Raw genomic sequence first — 13,650 nt, 5'->3', positions numbered from 1 at the left:
TGAATTGGTAGCACGTGGTCTCCAGGTAAATTGTTGACAAATTCAGGATGATCTCCTTTAAAATAATTTGTAATAACGTGTAAATAAACAATCCTTGCCTTTGTGGGGTTTGGTGCATAAATCAGAGAAAGAAAAATGTCTTTCAAATGTGGACTGTGGTATTACAAAATATTGATGGGGTTGAACACAAATTATGAGATGACTAACATTTTGTGTTATATATTCCCTTTTGTTCTCTTTTTCTATCCTGAGTTAGTAAATGTTTTCCATATAAAAATGAAATCACTGTGTAAAGATCAAGCATTTTATATATTCATGTATTATTTTTTTTTCTTTGTTTTGGTATGTATTTAGGTTGTTGGGCCTGTTGATAAAGGCTGTGATAGTGTGTGCATATGTGTTAGTATCAGAAGGTATTGGTCTGATTTTGTATTTGGTGTGATTTTGGCGTTGTGAAAAAGAACATTTTGTGTTGTACGTTTCACTATGAACACACATCACAGATCAATGATGCCTAGGAATAGGACCTGGTATCAATGGCACTTGTACACAGCACTAAGTGACTGATTATATGAAATGAGATACTGCTTCAAGGAATACATAAATAAAAATGTTTATTTTTGGACATAATTTACATATTTTGCATATGAAACTGTATGGCACAATTATAAAACATTAAATATTTCAGTTTAGTCCTACTAATATAATCAAATTCAATTTCAGTAATAGATTTTCAAAACTGTGGATTGAAACTGTGAGTGAAAAAATATATTCGGTGTCTTAACTAAAACACATTCACCCCTTAATACAAGAAAGAAAAACAGTGTGATACAAATAATGTGGATTTGTGTGTGAAACGATAACAGTTGGGACATACCATTTCAGTGTTTTACTGGGTATACATACTATTTTTGTAAGATATTTATATATAGAAGATGACAGCCTAAACAGTAGCCACATTCAGTAAAATGATAACATGTTGCTGTGTGAAATAGCACCTTTGCTCTTTTTCCCTGAAGTCCAATGTTTTTATTTTATAAAAGTGTATACATTTTTTTATATTTGTCGCAGGGATTGTCGGCCCACCACCATAACAATAAAACACCGTGGGAACTTATTTAGATTCATAATCATCATGGGTCCACGACACAAGGTGCAAGTATTTAAAATCTGACATATGATCACATCTGATACAAGTCCATACAATACATTACAAGTGAATGATGATAATAATAATGAAACTACGGGTGGAGTTACTTAATATCCATAAGGTCTGACTCTATTAATCGAATCGTTATCCGGGACGATATTTGTTTGAACGTGTATGTATTTACATAGGCAGGAACGATTTGGCTGGTTGTTTTAAACATCTATAAGTAGTTGCTAAGAGTCATTTTTCAACCGAAGCACTGAATTAAATCGTCACTAGATGTCCCCAAACTAACTTTTTAGTTTAAAAAGGTGAATCTAATCGTAGCATCACATTTTGTCCAAACAGTCAAAATATGCAAATTCTATTTCTTTATTTATTGTGTGGGTTTTTATACAGCAGGATACACTACCTGGGTTCCTGAGTTTTTGCTCAGTTTGTTTGTTTTTTCGCTTTTTATAACACATTTTTTCCTCTTATCAAACAACTGAGCATCAATGATTGTAACTATTTGCAGAACGTGTTGCCGTACATTCTAAAGTATACATGACTCAGTCAAACTGCAGTCCATAATTCTCGTTTGGAGGCAAACAAGCACAATTATTGATCTATAAAATAAAATAAATGAGTGTTAATTGTCCATCTAACGTCGGATTGGCAACATTTTTCAAGGCTGTGGCTCCAATGAGATTGCAGCCTGACAGTAGAGCATTGGTAGTACATAACTGGTTACCTAAAGTTCTCTATAAATACATCCATCGGAAACCTCTCTCCATCAACAAACCTTGACTGCAGTCACTATTTATCTGACAGTAGAAAGAGAAATAAAAGTGGCTTTTTTGAGTTAATTGCAGTGTGAATCTACGCTAACCTTACAGCAAGTTAAGAGCATTAACAGTGTAATTATGGCACATCTGACGGAGCAGCTCAGATTGCTTCGACTTGGAGCACAAAGTTAATACCTGATAACATGATCATCATATCCAGCTGATGACTGAAGTTGAACATTTCAGCCATACGTTATAACAAATAAATATCCCACACTCCAATATGAATGAATTATGTAAAAAACTAATCATATTAATTGAAATGAAATGCCCATATTTGAGAGGCACTTAACTCTGACAATTAATATAGCATCTCAATGAAAGTATCAGTAATGCACTGGTTTGTGGGGCAAGAGACAGATAATGTCAAGGTTTACCCAACATAGAACACAATATATGCGTAAATATTTATATATGTACTCCAAATTTGGATGTCTTCCTATTTTTTTACCACTATTATGGACACAGATGTGTAACCACAATGGCTCCTCGTCATTCTAACATGCACATTTGCTCCTGTCAGAACTCTCTGAGAGGTCTGGGTTGGTGGCTCCATTAACTCGGACGGTCCCATCGGGGATCCAGGACTTGTCAACACATCGTTCCATCCTCTTCATGATGAGATCCAGCAGGACGTCCACTGCCTGGCTGACGTTCTGTCCGTTTGCAGCGCTCGTCTCAAAGTACGGGATTCTGCATGTGGGAACACATTGGTTATAAACACAGGACCACCGACCGCTGCTGCCAGTTACAATCCAACAGAAACCTGAACTTGGTTTAGAGGGCAAAAAGGACATTTAAGGTTCTGAAGTTCCCTCAAAAAGACCATAAACATTTGGTCTATTTCCCTCTTAAAGGCCTTTAAAATATTTAACACTTTATTGATTTCCACTACAATATCTGTTTTTTTAGTAAAGGCGTGTCCAGCAGGATATTTTACACGTATGCACAAATATTTGCCTTTCCAGGAGGACCAATTTCGTGTCTCCTACACAGACTTGGGCAAACAATACAGCCACTGCCTTCTTGACAAACACTTGAGGGAGAGGTTCATGTACAGATGGATCAAAACTGAGACATACCCATACTTCTCTGCCAGCTCACGGGCCTCATCTTCAGACACTGCTCTCTGATCTGTCAGGTCACATTTGTTGCCACACAGGATGACGTCTGGACTTTCACAGTATGCGTGAACCTGTAACTGACCTGAGATGTGCATTCAGCGATTTAGTATGTTTTCAGTCCTGTTTAATCACATAATATATTGGGTTTAACAGCAGCTTAGATGAGCCAGACACAAAGAGTGTTTTAGTTATCATTCACGGAAAGTATTTCAACATTCAAAAAGGGATTTAACTCAGGTGTCATTTTTGAAAGAACCATCAGTTTGATAACTAAACATGTACATTTAGTGAGACACATTAGAGGACATACTCATCCAGTTTCTGACGTTGAGGAAGCTTTGTTCATTTGTGAGGTCAAACAGGAGGAGGAAACCCATGGCGTCTCTGAAGAATGCAGTCGTTAAACTCCGAAACCTGATACCATTCAGGAAGTAAAGCACATGAGACATACAATTAGTAGAGGAAGAGACATACTTGAAAACAACTGAAGACAAGACCAGGTTGAGAAAGTCTGAAGTACTTCATGTACCTCTCTTGTCCTGCAGTGTCCCACAGCTGCATGTGGATCTTCTGGGTTCGACCTGAAGTTCCATCTGGACCCGTTGATTTGTACATCTGAGTGAAACAGAGGTGAGAAGTGAAGTTAAACATGATATCGACAACTACAAAACCAAAAAGATAAGACAGAAAAATCCAATCCCAATCTGGTTGGGTTCTGTTGGGGGAACATGGCTTTTTGTTACTGCTGGCTCAAAGGAGGAAATTCCTAGTGTGGTTTAGTGCCAGCTGCACATTCTCCTTTACTTTAAAGACAGAAATCAAGAATGTAAAGGCATCCTAGGCAACATCCACCAGCTACATCTGTTAATTAATTATGTATGAATTACTTTTTTCTTTTAAATCAATTAATTATAATAATGAATGTTGTTGAGCTGCCCTGAGGACAGCAATCGAAGGCAAGACCACAAACTCAATACCAATGTGCATATTGTATTCTGTATTACATCTCTTTTATTCCTCCTAAAGTACATCAAATACAAACTCTTGCATCACAGACCTAAATTTTCACTGATTTGAATTTACTGTAAAAGATTAGCAGCAATAATCTGTTGTTTCATTGTAAACTGGATGACGGCTGCTTACAGTAAGTAAGTGTTATTGAGATTTCTCCCAACAGTCCAGGAAAAAACGTATACGTGCCAAGAAGTAAATTTAATTTCACAGCACATTTCTTACATTGAGATGTTATCCACATCTTGTCTTTAATCTATTCAACACTGCATTAGTTTTCATTAGCCAGTTAAGGTGGATGCCTAAGTCTATTCAAGCTTAAAAGTAGCGTTAAGTCTTTACTCTTAGATTTTTTGTCTATGTGAGATTGTATATCCATAGTCAGTGTATTACATGCAGTAGATGTCAGCTGACCCCGTCTATAGCAGACTGTCTGACAGACGGTCTGTTGTATAGTTTTTACATTTCACAGATTTTAACAATCAAAGACAGGCAGCAACGCTCTGGGTTGTTTGAGGACACACTGTAATTACTTATTGTCCTTTAATCATGACGTTTAATTGTGAGAATATACATTTTCAAATCAAGAGTGTCAAAACATTTATTTTTTAATTTTTCCTGAATATATATTCACTTGCTGTATCTTCATCTTTTTCATCAGAAGTGATGGAAAAGCTTCTAATAAAAAATAATGATGGGCAAAATAAGTTTTAGTGTCCATTATAGTTATGAAAAAACTGTTTTATTCTTGGAGCTGGAGGTCAGCAGCATTAAAGCGTGAATATTAAGTAAATATGAACACTGCTCAGCTGTTTGCCAATGGTATGAAGTGTTTATTCTTAAGGAGGGTGCTGCCTGCCATTCACCAACATTAGTCATAACTCGGACTTCTGTTGCAACATTCATCAGTCGGCTTTTGTTACAACCCTGTTACTTAATAGTGAAGGAATGCATTTAAGCCCCTGATTAGGCAGCCGTAAATGCTTGTAGCACACACCAACACAAGGAAATATTACATCCGAAGTGCAGAATGTAAAATCCATGTGTGCTTTAACTGAATGGAGGAAATCCCCAACAGTTCCCAAGCCAACTTGAGTTACGCTTTACTCAAAACTGGTTGAACTTACCACTCTTTTTTCTCTGAAGTCTATTCCGACTGTAGTGATGAACTTGGAGTTGAACTTGCCATCTGTGTATTGGTAGAGGAAGCTGGTTTTTCCCACGCCAGAATCACCAAGGGCTAGGAATTTGATGAGGTAATCATATTCCCCATCAGACATAGTGAGTGCTTAATTTCTGAAACAGACAAACAAAACAAGTCACTTAACCTACAATCATACTGTTTGGCAAAGAAATGAATCTCAAAATGAACTGGTATTTGTTTTTTCTATTGCCCAAATGTAAAGAAACGACAGGATCATGTCGATGGTGACACGCAAAACGCACACTGACAGCAGTCTGCATCTCAAACAAACACCAGAGAACGATTTACTTGCAAGAAGCTCTGGATATTTAAAGGGATAATCCTGACCATCAAAAAGTAAAACCAACAACTAGTGTGTTTCCCACGTAGCCAAAGCCCTAATATAACTTTTCCTCTGTGCCATTGTGTCCAAAGACTACAAAAAAAACCCCATCAATGAGCCACACAGCAAGCAAGCAGCAAGACAGCTCCCATGCACTGCTGCTGCTGTACATACTGGCACACCTAATGTGTATTCATCCGCCACCGCTGAAAATAGTCCCAGAAAGAAGTACTATTTACTCCTGTTTGAGTAACATTTGATAAAAACTGCAGTAGCCAGCTTTTTAAGGAAATGAGGACGGAGCCTTTTTTAAAAGTGGAAAGTGTACATTAGTTGCCAGTTTTTAAAGGATTCAGACAGTTGGAGACTTCGGTTTGTTCTTGAAATTTTTTTAACTAATCTAGGTCACTCTATGTGGACAGCAACTAACGGTTACAACTTAATACCATATTACAAATTACAAAACATATATGCAATACGAGAATTACCAAAGCATTTCTAATTATCAACGAAACAGTTTCTGCCTGTATGACATCAAATTTGGCTTGTCATGTGATAAAATTTTGTTTCAATTATTTTTTCCAAATTGAGCCCACAGAAATGTTTCCAACATGCTACCATCTTTCCAGTCCAACTGGATGATTTAACAGTATGTAATTAACATTTAATTGCGGTGGCCATCATCTTCACATGAATCTATCCTCACTCTGATGCAGGTCAACTGAGAACAACCATACAAACAAAAGCTAAAACACATCTGTCTTTGTCAGTAGATTTACATATGGACATCATGTCCTACAACAGATGTCAACCTTCATGACTTATTGAAGATCTCACCACTATGGTAGATAAAGCGATCCATTACACTGGTACTTTAAGTCAACAAGCACAGGGAGAGCTCACAATTAATGTGTAAATCAGCTATTTATCTATAATCTGAAGGACCAGTGAAAACGTGCCAATGACAGCACGTAGGTCAAACTTGCCAGCTTAATTTGGCAAAACATCATTTACTTTCCACATTTTCCCACACATTTAATAAGTAACAAAAGAAACAGGCTCCGGTCCACCTCCATACTGTGTAGTTTAACCCAAAGGGAGCAATACATTTTATCTTCACTAGTGGCCCGCAGACACACATTTGTACAGTACATGGCATTGTGGGTGAATGTGTGTAACAAAAGAGCGGTTTCGTCATGCTGACACAGTGACAGGAAGCATTATAAATTCCTGTCTTTCTACAGCCACAAACACCAAAACAGACCACACTCAAGTTTCTATCTACTCAATGTCACTTTGAAAAGTAGTAGTTGTAGTTTTTCTCAATACATTAGTAGCTTGTTGAATATTATTAAATAAGCAAGTGTGAAGGCACGTATTGTATGACACTTACACAATGAAAATGAGAAGCACACAACATTTTCACTTGACATGGTCGACCAATTCAAGTCAAAACATTTAAAACTAAGCACAGATGTATCATATGACCCATGCGTAGAAAAGTATTCAGACAAGTCTTACATTCCTCTTCTGTAACCCCCAGTGAGCCTTTCATCTGCAGCCATAAGCAGCTTAAGGTCTTGTGCAAAATCAGGATCCATGATAAATGCACAGTGATGGAAACGGTTTGTTTCAAGCACTGATGTGGCCATAAACGGTGAGCAAAGACCACCGAGCCCCCGAACTATCATGTCCACATTCTTGCTCGGGGGCCTGTTTTGATGCAGGTGGGTTGAAAGTTATAAATAAGGTCTTATTTAGAAGTTTTAAAATCCATAGGCCTTTCCATCAGGGCTGATGAGATAAGCTCAGGTTGGATCACTTGCCATCAACTATTAAATAACTTACTTACTAAACACAAACTTTAGTGAAATTATTATGCTTTCCAATTCCTTCAGTTTTATTACTCTTTACTGCGGGTTCTTGAACATATGTTTTAGACTTTTATCAATCTCTTTCTGTTTTCAAATAAGCTATCTCACTGTTATTAATAAAATAAATAAGATGATGCCATTAGTGAGCTGCATATTCACTATAAATAGACTCTTTAAGCACCAAAGTCATCATAGAAACTGTAAAAAACAGAATGACTGCTAGCTTGCCTGTCAGCTTGCTTTATTTTGGTAGTGAAGATTGTTTTATCAGATCTAAAACATCCACACCTTTATATTCAAATATGAGCAGGACTAATTAGCTTAAAACACATACCTTCCTGCCACATTTCAACTATCTTTTATTCAAAAGGCCCTCTACTGATAATAAATATACACCCAGTTGGCAATTTATTAGTCACACCTAGCTAAAACTTATGCAGTCTATTACAACAGGCCAGCAGCTAAAGTTCAGTTGTTGAAAGTGTTGCTGAAAGAGTTGTGTCACCTTTCTGGTAATTTGGGAGGATGCAGTACGTAGTGCAGCTGACTTTTATTGCATTATTCTGAGCCATGTTCCTAAACTTTTGTTCAACTTCACACAGACCTCAGCAATGCCTATAAACATGAATGAACACCTCCTGTTCTGTATATTGCATTAGTTTTGGTTAAGTGTACCAGAGAACGTGGCAACCGCGCGTCCCTGGTCGACCTTATTCACAGCAGGCATTTTGTCATAGCAGGAAAAGCTCAGACGAAATTAATACGATTAATTGTGGCTGCAGCACATTTAGATGAGGGTCCTGTTATTGTGCATGTTGGCTCACATTAATGACAACTGGGATGACTACTGAGACTAGATACACTAAAGCAGTGATATACAGTTGTGGTAAAAAAAGTTTACATACACTTGTAAAGAAAATGTATATCATGGCAGATTTCACTTCCAATGATTTTTTATCCCTTGGCCATTTTCACCTCAATTAGGTGATTTTGATAGCCATCCACAAGCTCCTGGCAGAATTTTTAACCACTCCTCTTGACAGAATTGGTGAAGTTCAACTAAATTTGTTGGCTTCCTGGCACAAACTTGTTTCTTCAGCACAGTCCACATGTTCCCGATGGGGTTCAAGTCAGGACTTGGGAAGACCATTCCAAAACCTCAACTCTAGCCTGATTTAGCCATGATTTTAGGTTTTCCTGAAGAATTTGGAGATAATCCTCTTTCTTCATTATTCCATGTACTTTCTTTAGAGCACCAGATCTACTGGCAACATATTGCTGCTCATTGTGGCCAAACAACCAATTTTTTTTTTTCATCTGACCACAGAGTTTTCCTCCAGAGGGTTTTTTTTTTCTTTGTCCATGTGATCAGCAGCAAACTTCAGTCAAGCTTTAAGGTGCTGTGTCTGGAGCGAGAGCTTCTTTCTTACACGGCAGCCTCTCAGCTCATGTTGATGCAAAACACACTTGACTGTGGACACTGTCACCCGTCTGCCAGCAGCTTCTAATTCATTGCAGACTTGCTTTTTGGTGGTTTCTGGTCGACTCTTGAGCATCCTGACCAATTTTCTCTCAGCAGCAGGTGATAGTTTGCATTTTCTTGTGCATGCACGTTATACTTCCAAACAATGGTTTGTACAGTTGATCTTGGGACTTGTAACTGCTTTGAAACTTTACTAGCTTGTTCAAATCAATAATTGGCTCTTTCAGATCAATGCTGAGCGCTTCAGATGATCACACTGTAGTGTTTGTGGCTGAGTCTAATAGTTGTATCAAACAAGCCCTATTAAAATGGGCCCAGAAAAGTCACTAGCCATTATCAATCATAATCACTCAGAAGAAGTTAAGAGGCCATGCTACAAAGAAATTTTGATTCACACAACTTTCTGTAACCACCCAAATTGATTGCTCAAGTTACTGTATGTATATTTTTGAGCCAGCAGATTTGGTCACATTTTCAGAAGACTCATAATAAATTCAGATTTGAAGCCAACAATTTGAGCTGTAGAAATCATTGGAAGTGAAGACTGCCATGATAAACATTTCCTTTACAAGTGTATGTAAATTTTTGACCACGACTTCTAACTTAGTCAACAGATTAAACACTTTTCTACCAGAGTTACTGACATTATTATTGAAAACTCTGACAGTAAGACTTGAGTCAGTTTAAGACATATGTTTTGAGTGAAAACAGGTCACAGAAGTGACACAGTCAAACAAAACCACACTGCTGGAGATGCAGATTGTGTCAGCAAGTTTTTGCAGACTATTATCAGGCTAATCTATTCAGACAACTTCTTACTGAGCCCCAATTGAAATACAAAAATAGCATAATCTCATGTTTGCAAGCGAGTGTAATAGTGAAATTAAAGCAAACATTCATGCATAATATATTTGCAAATTATATAAAATTTCAAGGCTATTGCCAAGTCATATTTCTCAAACCTATCTCAGCTGTAAAAAGGAAGCGAGCTCTAATGGCAGGGTATGATCTTCCGTTGTGTTAGATATGAAAACACAGAGTGAGGTAAATAAAATTAAAAAAAAACACGCCTTATCCTTAAGACTGCCTTAAATCAACCTGTCTGAAACAACAAACTCTCGACCTGGCCTCCTATACTGGATGTAGAACTGTACTGGAGCTCTCCAAATGAAACATAATGATGCTGGTTTCACATTAAAGGAGGTGGAAATGAGCTGACATTAAGAAAGCATTCAAAGTTGGCAAGAAGACACCTCTGAGACTTCTTCACTGTGAATCACTGTCCACGGTTGAGTGGTCTCCCAAATATCTCAACTTTCTTTAATTACCTTTTATGCCTTAGAAATTGCGCAAACTAATTTGGTTTTGAAAGAAATAACATTAGTCTCATGTTTCCCACAACCTTTAACAGACAACAAACGAGGCCCTGTTGTACTACAAGACTGAGGTGTCACATAATACAGTCATTCCTTAAGTGGAACGGGCCTCACAAGCAGCAGTTAAAACGCAATTTAAAAAAAGTGTGACGCCTATCTTAACACAATTTATTGGTGTCATTAATGTCAACAAAATCTCTTTTCTGGTAACAGCAAATGTCTATACATATACATATATATATATGTATACATATATATATGTATATGTGTATGTATATATATATGTGTGTGTGTGTGTGTGTATATAAATATATACATATATAAATAAATATATATCTATAAACATATAAACATATGTAAATAAATATATATCTATAAACATATAAACATATAAACTATATATATATATATATATATATATATATATGTACACACACTGTAAGTGGTGATTATCCTGGCATGTTTTGACAAGATGCTGTAAAGGAGGTGTGTTTGTTTTTCTTAACTGATAGAGATGCACTGTGTACTGAGTATATAAGCTTTAAAAACACAAATTAGAAACAGAAATGTAATAGTATGACTTTTTTCCCTTTATAATACAATTCTGATATCTAAACACAGTCTATTCGCTGTCACATGGTGACAATCTAACACCATCTAACCCAGTAGATGTTTAGTTGATGTGGATCGCTCACATCTGACCAGTACAAGATCCACTTATAAAGATTAGTATCGTTGCTGATAACCAATCCATGTATCAGATCAGAGTATTCAAGTCGGTATTACCAACTAGTCAAAGCAGTCGACTGCCCCTGGGGCCCCAAAAACCTCCAGGGTAAAAAATGTGTCTCTGGTAATTTCATTAATTGTTCATTTGTAGTTACATAGTGTATTTTACTAAAACAAATGTGTTTTAAAAAATGACCACAAACTAATAACTAATACCTATACCATGTGCAGAAAGAGGGGAAAATAGGTCAATAGGTCTCAACAGTGTTTTTGTTCTTGGTTAATTCAAAATGTCTGAAAACATGTGCAAGCATTTTGTACAGGGTCACATGATCACACCACAATTTTGACAGCTCTTAAGAGGGTTTAAGGTGCTACTTAAGTTGATAAAATCTTTTAAATTGTTGTATTAGAAATTCTGTTCATGATTTTGTGGCATATTTTAGTCATCTACCTTGTGTTGCTCGTCTGTAACTTGTAACTGTTATTCCTGCATATTTTGCTGGCACTCTCTTAAAAGAGATGTTTAATCTCCACAAGTCTTTCCTATTTAGATAAGGTTTAAATAAAGCAGAAGTGGACTAACTCTGCTCGTGTTTGCCAGGCAAGTGCTACCACCCATGCAGACCAGCAAACAAAAAGCGGCTTTAATCATTTGTCAGGGAGAAGTGGAAGACCCACCCTGGGCAGCTGTCCAACACAGAGGCCGGCAGCTCCTTGGGAAAATCCGGATATGCACATACCATAAACCTGAAAGGGTGCAGCAGCAGAAATGACACACTACATGATGGTGTAACTCAGAATAAAATCACCATGCATCTTTAAAACTCCTGGCTACCAAAGCTGGTGACTATCTAGTCATTAAAATACCTTGTGAGGATTTATCTACAGCAGCAGTACTCACTGTGAGGACATAAAACTCAATCCTCATTCTGCTGGGACACAAACAAACACTCAAATCTTTTAACTGTAACAAAAAGAAGATATCAATGGCCCTCAGCTGGTCCTCATGTGGCTGGCACTGTCACTGATGGTCAGGAGGCCTCTCAGGCAAGAAATAATCACTTTTCTCTTGATATGGATTCTGGCAAGAAGGACGATGTGGATGCCAACTTCCCAGCTTCCTCTGTCAGACATATTGCAGCCAGCCTATGGGTCCGAACATGCCTAAACTCTTGTTGTACGTGTGAATAACTTGAACTCCTGCTTGGAGAGACCCGTTTTTTTTTACTTCCATTAACAGCGATGTTAGTTTAAAAGAGTTTTTGAACAAGTGTGGAAAAAGCTAACAAGTCTGAGAAGAGGCAGGTGTAAAAAAGTAACGACAGCGAGGGTGAATTTGACAAGCACATTATTGGGCAGTAAATCTGCTACCAACGCAGATAAATGAGTGAATTTAACGTAAAAGGAAACTTTTAAAACTCTCGCTAACTCCTGACAGATGCTACAGACGGGTTTGTTCGCCTGACATTTCCTGGAAACACATTAAGTAACGCTACTCACCAGCCGCGGGGCGTTGCTGCCGTGTCGTGGTGTTAAAAAACAGTAGCTAGTTAAAAGTGACCGCTGACGACTCTTTCCGCAAGGTGAATAAATGAAGACTTTACTTTCTCCGTCGCCTCTGAGCCATTAGCTGCTGACATGAGAGCCGCTTCATGAACACTGACCAGCAGCTCTGCTCTCCGTGCCGAGCCGTGCCGAGCCGTGCTGTCGAGAAACAGCTCCTCCCCACGGAGCTAGCGGCCGTTACAGCCTCACAGCTAGCTTAGCTGAGGGGAAACACCGGCCGTTACATCACCATGACGACCAGAGGCTGATCACGTTACTGTACTCGAGTATTTCTACTTCAGGCTACGTTACACAAATACTCCAATACACTTAATAGGGGCATATTGTCGTCTTTATTTCACCTCATTCATAAGACAACTTGTTAACTAAGTAGGCTAAATTTCAGTGGTGGAAAGTAACCAAGTACATTTACTCAAGTACTGTAGCCTACTTAATAGACTTCTGAGGTAATTGTACTTTAATTGAGTATTTATATTTAAGAGGGAAATATTGTGCTTTTTACTTAAAGGTGCAATATGTAAGAATTTTGGATGAAAACAATCAAAACTTAAAATTATCAACAGAATATGTTAGAGTGGTGTAGTAATGAGTCTAAAACCCGGACACCTGTTAGCATTTTTGAACTTCCGGTTCCCTTGTCCCAAAGTGAATGAGTTTTTTGAATGGGTTTTCAGTTAATTACCTGAAATAAGGTCTGTGATTACCACAAGCTTAAGATATTTATACGTTTTGTTCCACAACATAAAATACAGCATTAAATGTCCAAAAACTGAATTATAAAGAGCTTAGCCTACGTCTCTTTAAAAATGGCGGCAAGTGGTTAAATGAGACTACAGAAGTTGTCATGGACATCAAACGTTGTTTTGAGTACAAATTCAACAGGTGGCCAATTCTTATATATCACACCATTGATTGTGCCTATTTAATATCTTTTTGTCATAGTTAGCTTCTTTGCAGATTCAGATTAATAGGCTACAATCG

At 37.6% G+C, this 13,650-nt stretch overlaps 1 protein-coding gene across 1 annotated transcript; it reads right to left on the bottom strand.

Moving 5' to 3' along the window:
• Positions 1 to 588: 588 nt before the first annotated feature.
• On the bottom strand, positions 589 to 12,818 carry rab27a (RAB27A, member RAS oncogene family). Its single transcript, XM_073465165.1, has 6 exons — positions 12,604 to 12,818; positions 5,240 to 5,408; positions 3,631 to 3,716; positions 3,412 to 3,515; positions 3,060 to 3,183; positions 589 to 2,670 (listed from the first exon to the last, which is right to left on the bottom strand). Exons 2-6 carry the CDS (start codon positions 5,390 to 5,392, stop codon positions 2,475 to 2,477), a joined length of 663 nt encoding a protein of 220 aa, XP_073321266.1. The 5' UTR covers positions 5,393 to 5,408; positions 12,604 to 12,818; the 3' UTR covers positions 589 to 2,474.
• Positions 12,819 to 13,650: the final 832 nt, after the last annotated feature.

The sequence above is a fragment of the Pagrus major genome, chromosome 4, assembly GCF_040436345.1.
Source record: "Pagrus major chromosome 4, Pma_NU_1.0".
NCBI lineage: Eukaryota > Metazoa > Chordata > Actinopteri > Spariformes > Sparidae > Pagrus > Pagrus major.
The sequence above is the reverse complement of the archived record's forward strand: the minus strand, read 5'-3'. Positions and strand labels throughout refer to the sequence as shown.